Source organism: Vidua chalybeata, chromosome Z (genome assembly GCF_026979565.1).
Source record: "Vidua chalybeata isolate OUT-0048 chromosome Z, bVidCha1 merged haplotype, whole genome shotgun sequence".
In the NCBI taxonomy this organism is placed as follows: Eukaryota; Metazoa; Chordata; class Aves; order Passeriformes; family Viduidae; genus Vidua; species Vidua chalybeata.
This window is the reverse complement of record NC_071570.1, coordinates 65,093,636-65,116,423: the sequence shown is the minus strand read 5'-3', so window position 1 is coordinate 65,116,423 and position 22,788 is coordinate 65,093,636. Positions and strand designations below refer to the sequence as shown.

At 40.8% G+C, this 22,788-nt stretch overlaps 2 protein-coding genes across 4 annotated transcripts in view; both read right to left on the bottom strand.

The window, feature by feature from the left end:
• The window catches only part of MARCHF3 (membrane associated ring-CH-type finger 3), a 58,922-nt gene extending 50,699 nt beyond the window's left edge, over positions 1–8,223 (bottom strand). For all 3 annotated transcript variants that reach the window (XM_053932716.1, XM_053932714.1, XM_053932715.1), the window contains exons 1-2: positions 8,128–8,223; positions 6,725–6,874 (exon numbers count right to left, since the gene is read on the bottom strand). The gene's annotated coding sequence lies outside the window, so the exon portion shown is untranslated. The remainder of the gene's footprint in view (positions 1–6,724; positions 6,875–8,127) is intronic.
• A 4,555-nt stretch (positions 8,224–12,778) lies between these two features.
• On the bottom strand, positions 12,779–22,053 carry CZH5orf63 (chromosome Z C5orf63 homolog). The gene is made up of 5 exons (XM_053932679.1): positions 21,973–22,053; positions 19,957–20,090; positions 17,052–17,172; positions 14,318–14,374; positions 12,779–13,579 (listed from the first exon to the last, which is right to left on the bottom strand). The coding sequence occupies exons 3-5, from the start codon at positions 17,169–17,171 to the stop codon at positions 13,400–13,402; spliced, it is 357 nt and encodes a 118-aa protein (XP_053788654.1). The 5' UTR covers position 17,172; positions 19,957–20,090; positions 21,973–22,053; the 3' UTR covers positions 12,779–13,399.
• Positions 22,054–22,788: the final 735 nt, after the last annotated feature.

Sequence of the window (22,788 nt, the reverse complement as noted above, 5' to 3'; positions counted from 1 at the left end):
ACATATATAAAGCTGAAAACTACTGGATGAAGGGTTGAGGATAGCTCTTCCAAGTGGAATCACAGAAAGGTTGAGGTTGGAAGGGACTTCCAGAAGTCACCTTGTGCATCTCCACTGCACCAGCAAGAACATTCAGCTGATGATGTCGTGAACAGCTTCCCACATAGGGCAGCACAAATGAAAACACAGAGATGATTACAAAAGACTCAGTCTGAGGGTGGAGTGAGACAGGTCTGAGTGGTCAGAGAGACGATTCAAGTGGATATAACACACTGCAGAAGGGAGGTGTCAAGCAGGCAAAGTTATGTGGACTTTGAAGAGGATTTTAATTCAGTTCCATGGAGGAATCCAGAGAGAAGGTGACAAATCAGTGTCAAGGACTGCTGTGGCCAGTGGGAAAAACAAGGTTAGAGCAATCTACAGTTAATTGCCTGTAGGGCAGCATTCAAATTCACTGCTGGTTATCCATTACCTCACTTAACAGAACAGAAAGGTTTCAGCTTTAGTGGTGGCACTCTCAGCACAGAAAAACAGAGATTTGTTTTGCCACCACATTCCCAGGGTGACCCTCAGCTCTGTGAACAGGACTCAACAGTTTAATAGGTGAAATGTGAAGCTAATCTGGAACAGGGGCTTCAGAGAGAAGCAAAAGGAATGATGGAGATGGTGCCAGTGGAGACTGGCAGCCACTGCATGATGCCATAACCTGATCACTGGCTGAAAGGTAAAATGTTGGATGAAATCCCATTGCAGGGGTGAAATAGGGTACAACTCTTTTTCTATACTAGTTTTTTACAAATTACCAATTCTAAAATGCTTCAGACTGCCTGGGTTGTAACAGCTTCACAACAATATTTTATTTATTTGTTTGTGTTATTATTGATCCTAATAAATATCAGAGTCAATGAAAGCCTTATGCCAGCTGTGGGACAGGACCCCCAAACCACCTTCCCCTACACAAGGTTTTATTGCTGGGCATGACAAAATATTCTGTGGAAAACTGTTTGGCTAGCACAGGTCACCCTCCAAAAACCTACAACCTACTCGCTGTGGGGGCAGGAGGCAGGGGAGGCACAGAGAGCAAAAACCTTGACAATATGGACCAGCCAAAACCCAAAACCTCAGCAATTTATGGACTTCTACTAAAGGGAATTACCTCCACCCCAGCCAGACCCAGCACAAACGGGGAAGGCTGGCTGGGCAGCCACAGATGTGTTTGCAGCAGCCTCTCTCAGGACGATTTTGAGGACTGGACAGTCAGACCTCAAACTCCTTCCAACAGTCAGAACAAAAATATGTAGCTTGAAAAGGAAGGGAATTCCAGGTTGTGCCTACAGACCTCATGATCAGATCCATAACGTGATGAAGATTATGGATCTGAAACTTTACTAAAACCTTCCATGGCATTGGAAGTCCCCTGACAAGAAAAATGCCCTCCTGAATGCTCTTTTCAAAAGGGCCTGAGAGGCTGATTTAAAGCATATTGCCTGAAGTTAAAAAGTGTTCAATCCAGAGAATTTTATGTGAAAATGTGAGCCCAGAAGTTTCTACAGGTTGCTGCAGCAGTCACCTGCATGGTGTACCCTGTGTTTGGGTTATTTCTGCTCAAGACTTGCAGCAAGTGAATGATGAGTCTCTCTCATAACAGATTCAAATTCAGTCATCACTGCACAACTCTACTGTAAACCTACTCTTAGCTAAATAACCCCAGGCTTCTGGGCATCTATTCAACCACCTAAATTAGCATGAGGAGATGGTTCCTATCAGTAGCCAGAGTCAGTCTCAGTCTGGCACTAGTAAATATACTCCTGTAAGCAGCTGGGATTCAGAAAAGATGTCTGTATAGCTCCAAAATTCTGCTTAAATTAATACCGAGTTTATTCCCCCCGCCTTTTTTTTTTAATAACTGCAATTTTCAAAGATAAAGTTTATTTTTCCCCTTCCTATAAAAACTTGAAGGTTCTCCTACAGAATGCTGAGGAACTCACAGGTGTGAGAAAGCATCTCTGCTTCTCCCCTTCTGGCTCACAGGTCAGTTTGTAATCCTTTACTGATACTAAATACACAAGCACCTTTATGCAAGGATTTCCATTTAAAATATTCATACATCTTAGGGAAAAAAAATCTGAATAGCCACTGGTGAGTTGTCTGACTACACCGAGAGCAAACAAAACACTGGCAAATTACTTGAAGTAATCAAATTCAATTTAAACAGGAGCCAAATATTTGGACTGGGCAACAGACACCTAACAGCTAAGATTAACTTAATAAAACAGAATGTGAGGTAACCTAGGAATTTAAGTAAAAGTAGTTACCTACATTTCAAATGATTGCATGTAAATATTTTTCCCCTTGACACTGTATTGACCCTTTTCATTATGAGTAGATTAAATAAAAACTATTCCTAACAGGGGCACTGAATTATTTCAGATTATAATGCTATGCATTTCAAAAGTGTCTTGACTCCCATGCCTCAGCTAATCCCTTCTAAATGCATTTTCAGATAAGAATACCAAGACTGAGCTACTCCATGAGGAAACAGAGGCAGAGATGAGAAGACTCAAAAATCAGAGAAGGTACAGTGAAGATCCTGCTGCAAAGATTTGGTTATCAGCAGAAAAACTTGCACCACTCTCAATTTTCCTCACTATGGAAATAATCTCTCTGCAGACAATGGGGAATGACTAAAGAAAAAGTTCTTCCTAGGGTTGTTCCTAAGCAGAGAAATTCAGCCTATGGTGGATTTCAGATGAGCACCAAAGGGCAATAGCAAAGGTCACAAAATGCCCTGGTTTGGCTTCTAAAGGCTGTGACATTTCCTGTCCCATGTTACACCACTAAATCACCTCCTCATTCTATTTTTTCATGGGATTTTTCAAAGCTTAAATATCAGATCTTAAATATGAAAACTTCATTTTTCGTCTTTCTAGCCAGAAACTCACCATGACTAATATCAGCAGAATATAATAAATGAGATGCTGAAAGTTCTCCTGTAATTTTCTTCTGCATTACTGAAACTTTGGGGATATAAACTGTGCTCAATAATCACATTGATTCTTATTTCTTATTGTTTATGGTTTTCTTTTAAGACATATAATGAATGATTCTCTGCCACTAGTAAAAGTTTTATAGGATGGGAGAGGAAAAAAACTCTTTAGTAATAAAATTTTTCAATAGCAGAAAAAAAACCTTTCAAAAAGACAATTTCCTCAACTTATTATTCAAGTTTTTACAGTGGCTTAGAAAAGTAGAAATCAATTAGTTTTAATCTCCATTTAATTTTATGGAATGCCTCTAGAAGAGCTCTTAACACAAAGCTAAGACTTCAGTAAGGACAGTGCAAAGATGATGAGAACTCTGCTAATATTATCCTCACAGAGATAGCAGAATTGCAATTCTTATGTGTTTCTGATAAAAAAGTATTATGGGCATAATGTTCAAAACTCTCTAGAAATTGCACTTTGAATTTACACTGGTAGTGGCTGCATGACAGCAAATCTCCTCACACAGACACTGAGGTGCAGGCAGCAGAATTCAATCCAAAAAGGGGCAGAAGTACAAGGAAAAGACATTTAAAATGCTAGAAAACAAAAGGAAAACATACAACCTCATTTTGAATAATCATTAAGTCTAAAAAACTGTGTCAAATGTTCATACTTTTAAATCACAGGTATTTAAATCTCTTCTTCTTTTAAATACCTGCTTGAATGAAAATTACCTATCTGAAGACTGGCTGGAGTTATACTGATTATTTATCTGTCAAAGCCCACTCAAAATCTCTGGTGTTTTTTGCTAGCTTTGACCTGTAAGTGACCTGAGAAAGGAAATGCTCTGTGAATTAGTAACAGCTCTGCACCTCCCCTGCCACTGCTGCCCAACATCCTGCTCTTCCAAATCTCCAAAATGAGGTAAAAGCAGCTTGCAATTCACCTGCTTAAAGGTGTTCCAGAAACTCTTAGGAAATTACATTTTGAAACTGTTTACATTATACATTTAATAACTGGAGATTGTTAAAAATTGATGGAGATAATCTTTAAAATTTAATACTGATACCTTATGGTGGTAGCTTCAGTCCTAGGGACCAAATACTAATTTACAAAAAAAAAAAAAAAAAAAAAAAAAAAAACAAAAAAAAAAACAAAAAAAAAAAAAAAACAAACAAAAAAAAACCAGAAGAGCATTTCAAATGAGACCAAAGATTAACAGATATTCATCCATATTACCACATTGTAATATCAGGGACAGATTTGTTCATAACTTCAGTTTAATACTGAATTTAAAGACAGGTAATCAGTAGGCTCTTTTGTTATCACTTCTTTCAAGTATGCCTCATTTTCTTCATAATTTCATACTGGCTACAGGGGTTTTGCCCACAATCTGTTTTATAAATAGCCCCCTCATCCTTTCTCTGTATTTTGAGATACCAGGGTGTCAAGCACTGGGTTTCACCAGCAGGAATAAGTCTGATATTGCTAATCTGTGGTATAAGCAAATAAAACTGAGTGACAACTCCAAGAGGAAGTTGGCTGTTAGGAAAGAAATGTGCTAGTAATCATCATTTCTCAGAACAGAGCATAACAAATGCACTGCTGTTAGATGGGAATGCATGACAACATCCATGTATCAAGAAAAATAAGGATGGGAAAGTGCAGCTTTCAGTTCAAGAGCCAGGGAGGGTCCAAAGACCAGGAATTTATGAGGTGATATTCAGCAAACCAAGTGGGCCACGATTGCCCCATATTAGTCAAATTTCATCAGTGTCACTGCTACATTCCCTTTAACCCTGGTGCTGATCCTTGTTCCCTCCTTTCCACTGGTAACTCACAGATTCGGATGCTGAATTATCCCCCAAACTGTTGCACTAGAAACCCAATGAGCAGTTTTCCACTGGCACACCGCTCTGAGACATAATCAAAGAAATATCACTGTGATCACCACGCTGATGTCCAAGCATGGGGACAAACACAGAAGGAGAAATCTGACTGAAATCCTTGTCCTGAGCTGCTCAGAGTGTGCAGGCTGACACTGAACAGAGAAGAGGAAAACACAAAACCAGAGTGAAGATCCTGGCAAATATACTGGTTCTGCCAGCTGTGTTTTAGCAGGGGAAGGCTATCAAAGAAAGCAAAACTGAGAGGTAAATACTGGTAAATTGGGAACAAAACAGGAAAGTGCAAGACATTATGCAGAAAAAAGGTGAAGACAAGGAAGTGTGGAAGGATGGTAAAGTGCCAAGGCATGGACACACTCCAGGTCAGAAACAGACATGTCTGAGGCAGATCTAACAGTGGTTTTGTTATAATTAAGTGTTGTAGGAATGAACAAGGCCTTCTAAAACTGCCTGGAATGAATGAGTATCACACAAAACCCAGAGTTGTTTCAGGGTGAAAGCAAGTACCAAGACACCAGAATTTTTAACACACAAGAATCCCCATTTTGAGGGTTTACCCAGAAAAGCTCGGCTAAGTTGTGTTAGGCTTCAGGAATAAACAACTTCTTCCCTTCTTCCCCCCCTCCTCTTCCCTAAATAACCTGAAAAAAAGCACAACAACTTTGACTGCCATCAGGACAGAGAGAATTTTATATTAAACAATTGCCCTGGGCCACCCTGGGCCACTCAGCTGAATTAAGTCAAAGGGACTGCTGGCAGGCTTAAAATAGGCATGTGTTTAAGAGCTTTCCTGGCTTTGTTGCTGCAGTGGAGAAAAAAAAAATGAAGCTGCGGATGCATAAATTTGAAATTGAAAATATCATCAATATCTCCAAGACACAAAATATAATCAGAATTAGTAATTAATTCTGGTCTACATTGCCTTGCACAAAGCTTAAATAGAGCAAAGTGAGAGAGATACCAGATACTCTTTTTCCCTTCCTATTGCTTTGTATTGCTCTAAAAAACAGGTCCAGCAATCACAAGAAAGAGAGAGATGAGATTCTTTGTTGTGTGGAGGGGTGTACCATAGCAAGGACACTAAAAAATACCTATAGCACAGCACCAAGGGGGCTGACACAGCAAGGATGACACAGGAGCAGTGCAAGAATCCCTTGATAAGCATTCTTATTACCACTTTGGTGGTTTTCAGCAATTTGATTTTGTGACAAGCCTTCCTGCACTGTGTCACAAATAATTTCCCTCCCTTTCAGACTGTGGGTCTAAGCAGCAGCAGCAGCATTTCTTCCTGCCAGTTTCCATAAGGAAAGCAGGACACTCTCCTGGCAGCAGAAATCTGCTGTGACCACTTTTGTGATGCTCTCAGATACTTTTCATTGGTCTATAATCTGTTTTATTTTAAGGGAAGGATGCCCACAATGGCTCTTCTGGGCCTGCTCCAACTAGCTGGAGTCATCTTCAGGGTAATATTTTCATCTGATCAATGGTGGTCTGAGGATGAATCCATTCAGAACATCATTCAGAAACAGCTCCCCCCTAAAATTTCTATCAAGAGACCCTGCAGGAATACAAAGAACACACTATATAGATGTGTTTTCAAATGCAGGTGAAGTTTCTGCTACTACAGAAACTACACACATCTCTTTGCATCTGCTGCAGAGAACAAGAATATATACAAATTGAAAGAGAAAGTGGCTCTGCCAACACAAGTGCCACAACAACCACAGCTACCCCGATGTGTTTTAATAGGCATTATTTGCAGAACCATATTTTGATAGATCAAAATAGCTCCCAGCCTAATTACAGCCATTCAAAGTGGAAGATATTACTCACCCTTTCAGACCTCAAGCCTGTGAGCCACCAGGCAGTGGCTCAAACATGCTTGAAGCCCTGCCGTGGATGGAGTCCATCCATAGGGGCAGGTGGAGACCTCACAGAAGTCGTGGGCTTGATGTAGAATTTATTTGTGAAATCCTGTGCAGCCTGTGATAAGCAAGAGATCAGAAAAGGCATTAGAAAAAGTCCCTTCTGACTAGGAAACCTGGCAGCCAGCTGATCTGTGTCTTCCCAGGTGAGTCTGATACCTCCACACACAAGCACCCCACACCTGGAAGTTTCTGAGCAGGCACTGCACACCCCAAGATGCCACCACAATAATAATTACTGCAGAAAGGCTGCAATTTGCCTCATCAGCCTCACAAACAGCAGCAGACTAAGCCATTGGCAATTAATTAAAGATCAGTGACAAGTTAAACCCCAAGGAACACACGTGCAATTAGCAAATGTATTTAAAGCAAGCCACAAACCCACAAGTTTCTGTCTGACACCACTCTGCACCTCATCCCACTCCCTTTACAAGCCAAGGGGGCTGTGGGAGTGTTACCTACAGAGTTCCACTTGGCAAAGCACATTTCCAGCACTCTGCTCTGGTCCAAAGCCCACAGACATGAGTCATCGTCAGTGAGAGTTTTCCTGTTTATTCCAATGGACCTTGGATGGCCTGTAAACATCCTTGCCAAAACAAGTAATCTCTAATATTACAAACATACTCTGCTTTCACTGGTTTGATGACTTGGGAATGGCTGGATTGCCCTGTGCAGTCCAAAGTTGAGACACTACTTGGTAAACATCCTGCATGCACCACCAGCAGCCCCAGAGGGTGCAACACAGGGTTAAATTCAAGTTTAAGCAATTGATTTGTTTTGAAAGTTAAACTCCTCTGACATGGGCAGGTACGTTACTGAGTAGTTTCACAACCCCTTATATCTGCAAAGAGCCCTATGATAACCCGGCAATTAAAAGGAAAAATAATTTTAAAAAATAAAAAGGCAAAAGGATTTGGAATTCCTAGGCTGAATCCCAGAAATGGCTACAGTTTGTCACAGCCTCTGGAACGGAAAGAAACTGTATTTCTTTCCTCCCCGGCTCCGAAGTCCGGAAGGTAATTCTGCCTGAGAGAGCCTCCAGCCCGATCCCTTCACGCTGGGCATTATTACTCTTCACATGGTGTTTGGTGGTTTTTTTTTTTTGTTTTGTTTTTGTTTTTTTTTTTTTTTTAATGAAATAGTTAAAACCAAACCTCAGCTGAACTACTGGAAAACGATGATGACGATGACAATAACATAAGGAAGAAGAAGAATAACAAGAAGAAAGAAGCAGCAATTTACTCCCGCACAGAAAACGCGAGAGCCACGTATTTTCATTCTTGTGTGTCCGGGGAATGAAAGGGAACTCACCTCCTCCACCAGGACCCTCAGCTGTCCTTCCAAAAACACACGGATGAAGCGGCCAAACCAACGGGAGAGGGCCAGGAGCAGCAGCCTCCGGCTCGGCTGTCGCCACAGGACCTCGCTCCATCAACCCCTCCTCCTCTTCCTCCTCCTCCTCCTCCTCCCCTGGCGGTACCCGCGGAGCAGCAGCGACACAAAGGAGCGCCCGGGTAGCGACAGCTTCTTGCCAGCCTGGAATCAAGGAATTTCATCGTTTTCTTGTGGCACGGGAGTTAAAAACCTCAGAAGAGCCACAGTGCGAGAGGGAAGAAGCTTTCCCGGAGCTGCTCCGATGCCGAGGCCGATGAAGGTGCCAGAGTTGCTGAGACTCAGTTGAAGCTGCATCAAAAATGACAGCCCCAAGTTCCAAAGACAAACCTCTAGGCTAATATTTTTCCTCGCCTAACCACAGTTCTCCATTTCACTGCCTCTGTCACGCTTGCTTTGTTCGGGAGTAAAGGACTGTTGCAGGGCTGAGATGGTATTTCATAAAACTGCTGTGTTCCCTGAATACAGCTGCCCTGTTAAAGCAGGAAGATGTACTAAAATTTTACTACAAGGCAAATCACAGGGGCAGGGAAGAGCTGCCCCTGGTTTGCTTTCCTGCCAGTGAAGCACAAAAATGCCCACCTATATTTGCATGACCTGCATGTCCACCCCCAGCAGCACAGCTGCACTTCCAGGTGGGAATGGAAACAGCACACAGGTGATTCCTGTGTGTATTAAAATAAAAAGGGAGAGCCGGGCAGGCCCAAGTCACTCAGCACACCTTAGCAGGAGGCAGGTAAGGCAAATGAAGCAGAAGTGTAGGTGTTCAATGCAGTGGGGACATCAATGAAGTTGCTTGGATCCCAGCCTTGCAAACAGATCTTCAGCTCCTGGCACCTTGGAGATCTTGTAGCAATGGATGTCTCACTTCCTGGAGAAGAAGCTTGAATTAGTGTCTGGGGAATAAAACAAACCTGTATGTATCAATGTGGTTTGACTCATCATGCTTTTCTCCACTGGATGGAGAGACATGTGCCACCTTTCTGGAAGCAGATCCCAGGGAGTGTTCAGGGAATGTCATATGAAGGAAAAAAGCCAACCCAAAACAAAACAAAAATCAAAACCTAAAACCAAAACAACAACAAAACAAAACATAAAAACCCATCAAACAAACAATCAAACAAAAAACCCACCAAAAAACCAACACCAACTAAACATATAAAGCCAGCAGCAAAAACCGAAGAAAAAAAACCCAGCTGTATCACCTTGTTGAATCAGTCCCTGGGTTAAATATTCCTGGGAAGGACTCAGGAAGGGGAGAAAGTATGGGAAAGGATTGGACTGGCTCAAGATTACATGGTCTAATTTCTTTATGTGGCAGGCTAAAACTACCTGTCCTGTAGCAAGACCCTGAATTTTGCACACCCTGACCTCGTGTGTAGGTGCATTCCAGTAATCCATGTCACACCATTGTTCTTTTGCCTTCTCCCCAGGAGAAGGGAGTGGATGCAGTTGTGTCTCATTTCAGTGAGACTCGTGTATGACTGGGAGGTTTTTAGTTTTATTCTTGTAATCAACCATATGTGCCCCAGAAGGCAGCACTGAGGGAAAATGAGGAAGGTCTGGAGTGCCCTCAGTCCCTGCAGTTCATTCCATGGACAAGACAGACAGCTGGGAGTATTTGTCTCCTGCAGGAACTCATTTTACCCTTTGGACAACCTGGTCATATGTCATTTATCTCTGGAAGATCCAGACCAAGAACCAGAATTTGATCTGAAATGTTACAAGAGGTGAGGATAGAGGACAGAGAATGGTTTTGTTGCTCTTACTGTGATTTTTTTTTTGCCAAAGCAGCTCAAGCCATTATTCAGAATGGAGTTCCCTAACTGGAAACTGTTCTTTTCTCACAGCTCCAGTCATGGTTTTCAAAAACTTAGGTTTGGGTCTATGAGGCAAAGCAGTTTCACAAGAAGGGGATGGAGCCTTCTTGCCAGCAGGTCATGGTGGAAAAGAAGAGAGATGTTATTGGTAGACTATAAAGCAAAACTGCCTGGAAAGTGATATTGCCACTGAAATAAAAAAAATTATATATATATGCATATATATATATTTATATATATATGATCTTGTAAACACTTGCACATGGGGCTTTATTTACTTCCACGTGTAGTTAATCCAGATGGCCATGTGATTACAGCTGAACCTGAGATTGTGTGCCACAGGCCAGTTTGGACAGGAAGACACTGTGACTGGAGTGTTGTGCCTAAAAGAAATGAGACATTTTCTTCTATGTCTTGTGTACAATTTAAAGACACAAAGAAAGAGAGAAGCAGAACATAGAAGAAAGTAAGCCCAGTGGGTATCTGTTTTTTATAGTTAGTGGAAGAAGATGGGACATTGTCTGTGTGCTTTTTAATTGGCCAGAAATAGGAAATAAATCCATCTTCTCCTTTTACTACAGAGATAGTGCATTACAAGGTTTTGCACTCCTGCCAATACTCACTGTCAAGAGAGTAAATTGCCAGTTTTCATAAAGTTGCATATTGCTCCATAAATATATATTCAGCAGGGGCATATACCTTCTCATTTTAATATCTGTGTTATACTTTAACACATTTGATTAGAGAGATGCATGTGCTGGGAGACTGCTGCATTTCTTACATTCAAGAAGAAGGGAAATAAACCCCTCAAATTTATATAGGATGCATCCTTTCTTGCTTTTGGAAAATGAAGGTGAGGCTGTGCCACCAACACTCCATATTGACACATTCCCATCTCCTATCCCTGCGTCCAAGCTGATGAGAAGAGGGTTTCCACTGTCTTAAAAGTGCAGAACAGTAAAGCCACCAGAAGGTTTTTGGCAGCACAGCCCTAATGGAAAAGCTCAATCTCACTCATAAAAGCAATAAAATGGACAAAACTTATTATGGAAATCCTGTTATCATTCACTTTACAAAATAAACGGGGGGAAAATTATGTGGCAGTGGCTACAGAGGAAAATCTCCACAGTCTGACAGAAAAAGGAACAAGGGATTCATCAACTCTAAAATAATTAAGAAGTTTGGTTTTAGCTTCCTTTTTTTTTTCTTTTTCTCCTTCCCAAAACAGACCATACTAAAATAAAACAAAGGCAAAAACCTCCCTGAGGGTTCTGCCAGTCTCTTGTCAGTTATGTATTTTGGGAAATGGGGCAAGTCCACATGACCTCTGTTGTCCCTATCTTTGAGATAATGCTGTTACATTTTAGAAGAGCACTTGAGCTATAGTTGAGAAGTGCTCTATGCAGTTCTCTTATCACAAAACCTCAGTAAGGAAAAAACCTGGCCCTCTAAAAGCACCTCAAATCATAGAAGAAAGGCAAGTGGCACTTGCTGATACAGAGATAATTCAGATCTTTTATTTAACAGCAACCTGTGGAACAGTTACATGTTTGACTGTAGCATTATGATCTGCAGGAAGTATAGAAGTTTTTGTCTCTAGAGCCCTGTTTTCTGCTAATGGTGATGAAAAACACTGTGGATCCATGATCTGGCTGACCTTACCTTGAGTTTTCTGCTAAAAAAAATGGCACAGGTCTCCCTCCTGAGGCTTCTTGGACAGCTTCAGAACCTGAGTGGACTGAAGCTGCTAAGCTGGAAGTTTTAATTTCTGAGTCCCTTCTCCCCAGAAGTTTTTCTTCTTGGGGAATACATCAAAACTAGATTGAAAATTATTTGTCAAATGGTAAAGACACTGCAGGATGAGGCCATGAAGGAACAGCCCATTTTCACCACAGCAGATCAGCTGATTTACTAAACCGTACTCCAAAACTTAAGAGTCTTTCTTGAATCCTGCAGTATTTCTGTTTGGTGTTCCAGCCAGGCATTGCACCTGGATTCTTCCCTCTGTGAAGACACATCTGTCAAGTGAACCTGCTTAAATTCCTAGTGAGAAGAAAAGACTGAGTATCACCATGATAAGAAGAATGAAAATGCAGCAGGTAGGGATTAGTTTCTGTGTTAAAGAATCTATTAAGTACATCAAAATACCAGCAACTTTCTCCAATCTGTTACAGATTATTTAACCTGAAATGGTTGTCTTTTCCTAAATATGTCATTCTCTTCTTCCTGAAAATATGTTTAACTTGGGCATTCTGTCTCCTTCACAGGCCTGCCTATGTAACTAATCTAACTGCAGCAATCCTTGAAAAAATGGCATTCTTGCCACGTGATAAATGGATTTGCAGCTGTGTGGCAGACAGAACTGAAATGTGAAAAATAAACCATTCAGTGTTAGGTGTTAGCAATAACTGTATCAAATTGTGATGATGACAATTCCAGTGAGAGTGTGTGATCTTTTTAATCAAGTGTCTTTTTAATTTGACAGTAAATGCCCTATTTTTTATTTTGAATTATCATTTAGGATAGGCTCCTAGACTTCTTCAAGGAATTCTCCTACACATCTAATCTACATCTACACGTGCTAATAGTCTTTAAAACACTGATCCTGGCTGAATGCCACAAACCCACAAAAGTCACCCTATCAAGTCCCTTCACCAGCTGGGCAGAGGAGGGAAAATACAATAAAAGGCTCGTGGGTTGAGATGAGAACACAGAGAGAGATCAGTCACTGATCACTGTCACAGGCAGGAGAGATTTAGGGAAATTAGTTTATTTCCAATCAAATCACAGTAGGATAAAGACAAAGGAAATTAAATCTTTAAAATTCCTTTATCCCACCCTTCCCTTCTTCCACAGTTTAACTTCACTCTCAGTTTTCTCTTTCTCCTTCCCCTCGTTGGTTCAGGGAGATGGAGGATGGAGTTTGTGGTCATTTTATCAAACATTCTCACCTTCTTCCTCCTCATCACTGAGGATGTGGACAGAGGATCCATCCTGGAGCTGGCTGGCTCAGCTGGACACAGGGGAAGCTTCCAGCAGCTTCTCAGAGAAACCACCCCTGTACCACCCCCCACTACCCAAACCTGGCCATGCCAACCCCATACAAACAGAGTTTACTTTATCTGCTGTTATGGAGCAGCTTTTATTCTGTCAGTGAAAACAGCAACCCACGAGAGCAGCAAATGAACAGCACAGAAAAGGTGGGTCCTGGTGCAGCTGGGCTGGGTGATTAACACAAAACAGAACACAAGTCACTCAAGTTTTTCAGACTCACATGTCCTAAGAAATTTAAGGCCACATAATGAATATGGGGTTGTTTTCACACAGTTCTTTTCACCTTTGAGATCTGCATCAGAGCAGCTGCATTTTCTTCACTGGTTTTCCCCACTTTGCAACTCCAGCTTCCTAAGTTGGTCCTCAAATTTTTGAATGTTAACACGATGCTTCATTAGGAACTTCCCATTTAAGTGAAAAACAGGTATGTCATATTTGTATTTATCATACCATGCTGAGTTCTCTGGAAGGGTAATATCCACCTCCTGCAGAATAAACTGTGGCAGAGAAGAAATATGTCAGTTCCTAGTGGACACTGAAGAACAATACCTGCTTGTCTTCTGATCAGTGTTTTCCTCAGAAATACAAGGCTGTTTTCTTGAAGTTTGTTCTTTGGGTTGTAGATAAGGGCCTGCTTTTTTGAGTACAAAATATAGCCACAACCCTTGGCTGCCTCTCCACAAGGGACTCTCTCTCTAGCCCAGAATTTTCTTGCTCCATTGTGCAGAACCATTCTCCTGTGGGCAGCAACCTCAACAAACACACAGCTGGGAACAAAACAGGCAGCAGAGTGCAACAGCTCTCAATCCTTCCATTAAAAGTTTCATCCTTCAACAGAGAGATCAAAACCCGGTTGAAAAATGGCAAAAATTACAGTCACATAGTTCAAATATTCAAAGCCCCACTTAGACACATCCTTCCACAACCTGGCTCATAAAATTGCAAACTCCTCCTTCAGACAAGGCAACAGTATTTACAGAAGGAGTGTTTTCAAGAACTACTGCAACATAGTCTATATTGGTTTAGTTTGTCAGTACTTATTTGAGGAGCATTATCACAAAATGACTTTGGATAATGAGTTTTATGTAAATCAATGCTGAAATTGTCTTGAAGAGGTCATCCATGAAAGAATAACAGATGAAAATAAATCCAAGCAATTTTCTTTTTACAAAGAAAGAATCCTGATTAACTGTTCTTTCCATATAGAAAACATATACAGAATTTCCATACATTACCCTTCTCTTGTATGGCTCAAGAACTTCTTTTGCTTCATCACACAGAGGGCATGGTTTCTAAATGAAAACATTCAGAGTAGCTTAAAGCATGCAGTAAAACACAAAAGTTGTTTGTACTATGAAATAGCACACAGAGAGAGCAGCATTCATTACTGTAAATTCAGGTTCCCTTCCCTGCACCAAGCACCTTGTCTTAGGGCTTTCTAAAACATTACTTATCAGTGCAATATGGCTGGAAAAAAACCCCAACAAACTATCCAGCCACTGAATTTAATTATTTTACATTTGCTATTCCATTTCTCATGGAGGAAATTAATAGTCTTCTAAAAGCTGATCCAAAGGAATGATCTGAAAGGTCTTGCAGAGACCCCTCATTTTGGTCATATTCAAAGCACTGTCATCTCCAAATGAAGACAGCTGCAGGTACCATTCCTGCTAAAAGAGGAATGAGAAAGCCACACAAGTAACTTCCAGCCTGTCTCACACACGGCTCAGTTAAAACAGGAAAAGAAGGCTCCCAATTTAAGATTGGGAGGCTTTGCCTGGAAGAATTTAAGCAGGATCCTCCAAACTGCAAAGCTGGAAGGAGAGTAACCTCCAGTGGGGAGAACTGGCAAACAGCTGCAATGTTTTGACCTGTGATGAGGTCAAAAAAAACCCCACATTTTTGAAAACTCCCTCATCTGGGTTCTGCTGACCACCCAGGCTGTAACTGAAGAAGTAACTCTCATGAAGGCATGCTGCTCCAATGTTTGCAGCAGCAGAATTTGGCCCATAATTCACATGGCAAAGTATATGGAGGTGAACATGATCTCTCTGTCCCTCTGCCCCAAGACACCTTCCACAGCTGGAAAAGACCTTCTTCTCCTTCTTCCACTGAAAAGTCTTCCTAGAGCTTGTTTAAATGTGAAGTTAATCTGAAACAGCTATTTTTCATTTCCTGCATGTGAATTACTTTGGATTAAACACTCTACTTTTCTTTATATCTAATCTAAATTGCCTTTCCCACACGGACAAGTCCTTATGCTCTGAAAACCTATGCAGGACACTGAAGACACATTCTTCATAGTCCTGGTTGCTTTTGGAGGGACTGGTCTAACAGATGTATCTGAACTGACCCAGAACCCTGCACGTCAGTTTTGTAACACACCAGGCTCCTTCCAGTTAAAACAGGACACACTTGGCTCCTCTAGGCCCGTGGAGAGCTTCCCAACATACCAGGCACATAAATGCATCTGGCAAAGGAGGCTAACTTTTGGGAAACAAACACGGTTTTACTCTCATGGTAAGCTTAAGCATTAGATGGTACTGGCTGAAAATCAAAACTGAATTATTTTAACAAACAGTGAAATCTTTTCTAAAAGTAGATTTATATAAGCAAATGTTGCACAAATGCAGAAAAGGGGAAACAAGGGAAACCCATTTGGTAATTTCTATCAGTTTATCCAGAAGTCATAACTCCCTTCTGCTTTCTCCTCCTCTCTTCTCCTTATTAAAAATAAGAAGGAGGCAAACAAGGGGTTAATTAGCATAAGAGAGTGTAGATTAGATTTTTTTTTATAGACTGCACTTTTCTTTGCAGTTGCTACTGAACATTTAAAGTTAGCAGTAAACATTTAGAATTAGGTTAAAAAGCACATTCAACAAAAGGCCATTTCAGAGAACTGCTGGGAATCTGCTACTAGAAAATTTGATTTCACACAGTGCCTTACTAGTTAAGAATTTTACGACACAAAGATAATTTTTTCCAATTATTAACCCAAAGGTAAGAGCATTATTCCCTACCTTACTCCATTTGAATTATGAATGAGTTGAGGCTGAACTGGGCAGGGGGAGAGAAAGCTGCAACTTTAAAGTATAGTTCTGGTTATTAAATGGATGCTGACCTATTATTTTTAACCTATTCATTTGTCACACAGTTTAAACACTTCTTTATGGTTATAGATGGAATGAAAAAAACACTATGCAGGAGGAGGAAATAATTTTAATCATATCTAAAACCACCACACTGATGTCAGCACTCTCAGTGCTTTGCATTTGTAGTTATTCTCCTCTTGAAAGCTGCAACAACCACATAAATTCAGCATAACCCACTCTGTACCATCCTTTATAAAACTGCAGAACTATGCAGGTAATAATTGAAAACTATTCATGGAACGTGACAGTGCACAAATGACCCTTCCTGCTCATCTCATCTGTTTTCTAAACATGCCTAGGAATCCTACCCATGTTTTATCAGTTGCCAATAAAGCAAAAAAAGAGGGTAAAAGAAAATCTACTTTTCCCTCACATGCTCCCAACACTAATTGGATACATTTTAGAGTCTCACAGGTGGTGCTGAAATTAAGCATGAGCACTTTGAAGAGCCTACTTTGACTGTTGATGCTTGTGGTTGGCAGGTTGTGTATAACAATTCATGTCTGTTCTCCATTTTCAGGGTGAAACACTGGCACAGCTGGGCCAAATCTTCTACTAGTAAATGAACCATAGAGTCACAGAGGCAAAACTGTCCTGAAATATTTGTTGATTGCTAATTCTTACTTGCTACAATGAGAGCAGGACTGTGCAGCAAAGCCTGGTGTGCAGAAACCCACTAAGTAAAATGCCCAACACTACTTTGAAGGTGGGGGTGGGAGGGAAAAGGCAAGGACTAGCCATTTACTCTGTAATTCCTGTGTATCAGAGTGGACAAACATACAGTCTTGCCCAGCTTTATTGTATGAACAGCTCTTACCTTGGTGAATAAAGTCAACACTGGCTTATTTGTGCTGGCTGAGCAGAGTTGTCTCCCCAGTAGGCTGGGTGAATGCCTGGCTCGTGGCAGGGCTCTGCTCAAAAAACAGAGCACCATCATCCTGTCTCAGGCAGAAGAAATAAAACTCTGAGTTGTTCTGCGCCAAGTTATAGCTCATGAAATTTAATGTCAGGATAAATGTGACGCTTCCGTGGCGGCTCTAAATCACACACAGCCAAACCATTCATCCCCAGGTTTTTATGCTCATGGTATCAACACATTCATCAGGGAGGTGGTTTGCTATGTGGCAGGCCAGAAACATTGTGCAGCTCAAAAACCAGCAGTTCCATTAAAAAAATAAGAAAGAACAACAAAACACCTATGTTTTCTTGTCAAAATGCCTGTTTTAAATTCCCTAACACAAATGCTGACATAAATGCATTACGCTGTTCCAGCTCCACAGATGCCAGCTGGAATTACATATTTAAAAATGCAAAGTGCTGTGCTTTGAACCTCTGTAATCTTGCTGCAGCATTTGACATAGTCTACTTACCCGAATTTTTCCATCAAAAAAACTAATCTGTACCTAATCAGAATATTAATACAATGTGCTCTGCAGTGAGTAAAAAGCTGTAGCCAAGATGATTTAACTTGGTAAAATTAAAAGCATTCACACTGCCCCAAGTCCTCCCTGCAACAGCAACTTGATTGATGGGCTTGTGATTGCTTTGGGAGAGTTTAAATAAGTAAAGTGTTATTGAAGGGTGCCACATTGGAGTCTTGAAGTCACCTGTTCACCATGTCATTAATAGCAACACTGCTTCCTCCAAACTTTTGCCTTAATGTGACCTCTATAAGGCATTCTAGGACTGAGGGACTAAAAAGGAAGCCAAAGGGAGTCTGCATGGTGATTACCAGCAGACGTGACACCTGAAATCAGAATTTACAGTGGGAAAACCAAACTGAATCCTTTGTACCCAAAGCCAAACTGCTTCTGCTCAGTTTCACGCCTGTCTTACCTGTAGCTCTATTTTCTAAAGCTAAACACACAACGTGATGTTCAAATTTCAAACAGCTTAAGAGTGAGCAGGATCTCATTGCAACTGCTAGGCACAGTTTAGGATGTTCAGTAAAAAAGAGCCCAGCGCTCTTCTGCTTCACTGGATCTCTCAGTACCAATATCACAAAGATTTCTTTTAAGAGGACAGTTTATCCAGAATAACCACTAAGGAAGAACACTGCAGTGGACTCTAAACTTTAAAGCTGTATTTCTAATCCACAACCACAAGAAAAATCAAATGGGTGACTGGGCACTGCTTCACCAATCTTCCTGCACAGTCGAAAGACAGCAGCTATTAGTAAGAGTCAGCTGCAAGGGGCAGAGCAGTAAAATTCCTGTCACTGAGCAGTGACTGGCACAGCACACACTGCCAAAGGTCACAGTTCTTGGCAGCTACTGCATTTGTTTCACTTAGCAAGGTGGAAATAGGACTGCCTGGGATTTTGCATATTAAATGTATGGACAAGCTTGGAACCTTTTAGAAAAATGGAGTCCTGAATGACAGGAAGAGCCTCAATCAGATGTGGAAAATTTTTAAACCCACAATAAATGGAAGTCCAGAATGGATGCAGTTTTGGCATGAAGTGCTTACAGAATGTTGGCCTGTTCACATGCAAGATAAAAAATGGAGGGGGGGGGGAGGGGGTGTCAGAAAGAGGTCTGCTTTCTGAAAAGCTTTTTAAGAATTCTTTTGTTGCCAGCCTAGCAAGCCTTCCAAATGAGAAAGATGCTCTCAAAATGTTTTGTAGATGGCACAATGAATAAAGCCCAGATTTCCATAGATCACATCCTCCCATCACACATACATGTGCATAAAACAGCTCTGGTTCAGTCCTAGTCCTATATAATCCCTTTTTCATCCCTCAAGCTGTTATCTTGTGGACAGCTCCTACCAAAACATCAGCTGAAGGGGAATGAATAAAACAGTATCAGTACCTAAGCTTTGAGAACCCACAAAACAAACAAATAAACAAAACAAAACAAAACAAAACAAAAAAAAAAACCAAACCAACCAACCAACCAACCAAAACCACACAAAAAAACACAAACAAACAAAACCAACCCAAAGTCAGCCAGCAGTGCCTTAACTTCAATTTTACGTAATTACAAGAAATTCTACCTTCAGAATCCAGCAGCAAACTTTCACTGGCCAGTACTGCTACCGAGGAAAGGATCTGCTGTTTCCAGGGCTAACATGAAACTGGCTGGCCATTTTTATAAATAACCTAAAGAAAACAGACTCCTGTCTATCTATTTATTCACCTAAGCAAAATGATACCAAAGACACTAAAATGCACAAAACTTCCCATATCACTATTCTGAATCTTTCTCTAGACTACCCCCAATTGTAAAGATTTGCTTCAGAGGAAAAAATGAATACATAAATGCAAAAAAGGATGCTTGCAAACTTGAGAATTTACCTTCCCCTACACCACAATGCTACATATTTAACAAATTATTCTTTTCAGTCTGGACTTGGCCCATCCTCTACTTTGCAAAGCCAAGTTGGATACAATTCCCAATAAAGAATTTCCATCACCCAATAAATCCTCATCTTCAGGAAAAGTAAGTCGTGACACTAAAACCATCCATTATTTAGGTGAGGTAAGTATCTGTATAAACTTAATCGCAGCATCAGTCACAGAAAGAGAAGCATGGATGTTTTTTTTCTTGAAGTCTTTACCTTTTAAGTAACAGCTGAAAGAGAATGGGGGGATGAAGTAGATGCAAATATCAGAATGCATGTTGATGGCATTTAACACACCTATCTCCTGTTGTCCCTCATTCAAAACCAGCTATGGCCATCAAGGAAACTAAATTTTCTGGCAGTGTACATTTGATTACCTGCCAAGGAAATGCTGAGCAGGAAAATAGGTGACACAGCCACAGACCAGGGAGTCCACGTGAGTGGGGACAGCAAATCCTGTAGCTTGGAGATCCCCACACAGCTTTTACCCCACCAGACATTCAGAGGAGGCCTGCAAAATACAAGAATTCAGAGGAGGCCTGCAAAATACAAGAAAATATTTCCGCACATGCTCATAACTCTAGAAGTCTTTCAGGGAGAATCAGGTTCTTGCAACAGCTCGAAATTCAAAGATATCATCAGCAATGCGAGCTTTATCTGTGGAGTGATATTATGCAGTCAGTGCATGTTTCCATGCATTTTCCCCTCCAAAGTACAGTAACCTGGGGAAAATGCCACAAAGACACTGCATTCCATCCCAGAAAAGATGCAAATGTCACTTCATCCCAATGAGTAACACATTTTGTTCAGTAATCCCTCCAGGAGTGTGCATCCTAGAATCTGGTCCAGGGCCACACTCCAAATTCAAAAAAATTTAAATTACACCCAACAGGTTGCTGTAATGGCCTGTTCTGAATACTATACAGAATTTGCACAAAACAATACACCATAATGGTACCATAATGCAAAGTTTGTAACTGAGCTTAAAAGATAATAGTAATAGTAGCATAATAGAGAATAACATATGTCATATATATCATAGAACACAACATACAATATTTCATATATAGCCATGTATCTCATGAAATTATATTAATATCTTAGATGCTAGACATCCTATAACATTATCATATTAGCAAATACAGCAATAATATTAAAATATTAAGATATTGATGACATTAATACATATTAATATTTATATAGGTCATATTAAGGTCATATTAATATGTCATTAGTATGCAATTAATATTGCTTTGGTGTATTGTATCAAAAATTATGTTATGATACTGTATATTATGCTATATATAATATGTATATAATGATACTCTATATTAATTATGTATATAATGATATTGTATATTATGTGGTATGTATATATTTTATGTACAGCTTGTATATTTTATGTATATACATATTATGCACGTATAAATATATACTTATACATATATACACTCATACAAATATACAAATATTTTTATGAGCATATACACATACATACAAATTTATATGTATATGTATACAAATTTATAATATATATGTATATACAAATACACACATATATTAACATAAATTATATAGACATAATATTTCTACATTATACATATATACATATATGTATACATTATATACACACACATATATGCATACACACATATACACATGTAGAGATATACCTACAGATATGCCTATAAATACATAAAATATATATTAATGAATAAATGACAGATGTAATAGATATATAACCTACAATCTATAATAAATAGATATAATGAATAAATGAAATATATTCTAAATATTTATATATAAGATACATATTTGCGTGCATATACATATAATAATATGTGCGTGTAAGATACACATTTGTGTGTGTATATATGTGAAAAATAAAGAGAAAAAAATATATAAATAAATATAAAAAGTATAAAATATTTTAAATAAATAAATATATATATAAATATAAACTATATATGTGTGTATGTATATATATGTATGCATATGTAGGAATTATGTACCTTATAATTATATAACATAATAAGAATTTTAAATACTTCTATTTGGAAACTTTTGAGCTAAGCCACCCCAGCCCTGCCGGCGAGCCCAGCAGGGTACAGTGTATCCAGAGGCCTCCTCGCTATCCCCCGCAAGGAGCCAGCCCGATTGGTGATGCCGACACTTGCAAACCTGTAACCGGACCCTCCGCAGGAGCCGGGGCACCGCGCTCCGGAGGGGCTGCGGAGCCGCATCCTGGGGGAGCGGAGCCGCATCCCGGGGGCTGCTGCATCCCGAAAAACCAAATCCCAGGGGAGCAGCATGCCGAGGAAGCAAACCGCGAGGAGTGAAGCTCCGAGGAGCCGCAGCCGCTCCGAGTCGGGTACGGCCGGTCCCGCACCCACCTGCGGGAGCTCCGCCGGAACGCGCGGTGCGCGGGCGGGGCCGCGCCAGGCAGCGCCGGCTGTGACGTGACTCCGCCACGGGAAGGAAGCGACACGGGCTCGGGAAGCGTTCCCCGGGGGTGAAGGGGGCGGCCGAGGTCCGCAAGAGAACGTAAAATGCTAATAAGCAATAGTAATAGCAATAATAGAAATAGTAAGTTTAATAGGAATAATGGTGTCACGACGTTTTGTTAGGAAGTTGGAGAATTGCCATGGAAATTGGTGTGTTAGTGTCTGAGCTGCTGCTGTGAGTGCATGGAGGGTTTGGATGAAGGGGGGGGAAGGAAGGGAAGGGAAAAAGAGGAAGGAGGAAAGGAAGTTGCGGAAGGAAGGAAGTTGAGGGGGGAAGGGAAGGGAAGGGAAGGGAAGGGAAGGGAAGGGAAGGGAAGGGAAGGGAAGGGAAGGGAAGGGAAGGGAAGGGAAGGGAAGGGAAGGGAAGGGAAGGGAAGGGAAGGGAAGGGAAGGGAAGGGAAGGGAAGGGAAGGGAAGGGAAGGGAAGGGAAGGGAAGGGAAGGGAAGTCCAGATGATGAAATGCCCTGGGTCCTTCTATGGTCTCATCCCCCCTACAAATCAACCTTTGGCCATCACTTCATACCCCCTTCCATGCTGATGCTACCTTTTATTTGTTTTGTCCTAGAACCAGGTTTTTTGTCCCAAGAAAGTGCTGCCTTGGCTCTGCATGAGCCCTTTTCCTGTCACATCTTGCTCTTCCTCAGTGTGTTGGCAACAACAAGCCTTGGCTGGCTTCACAGCCATCAGGCTCCCCATGGCCAGCA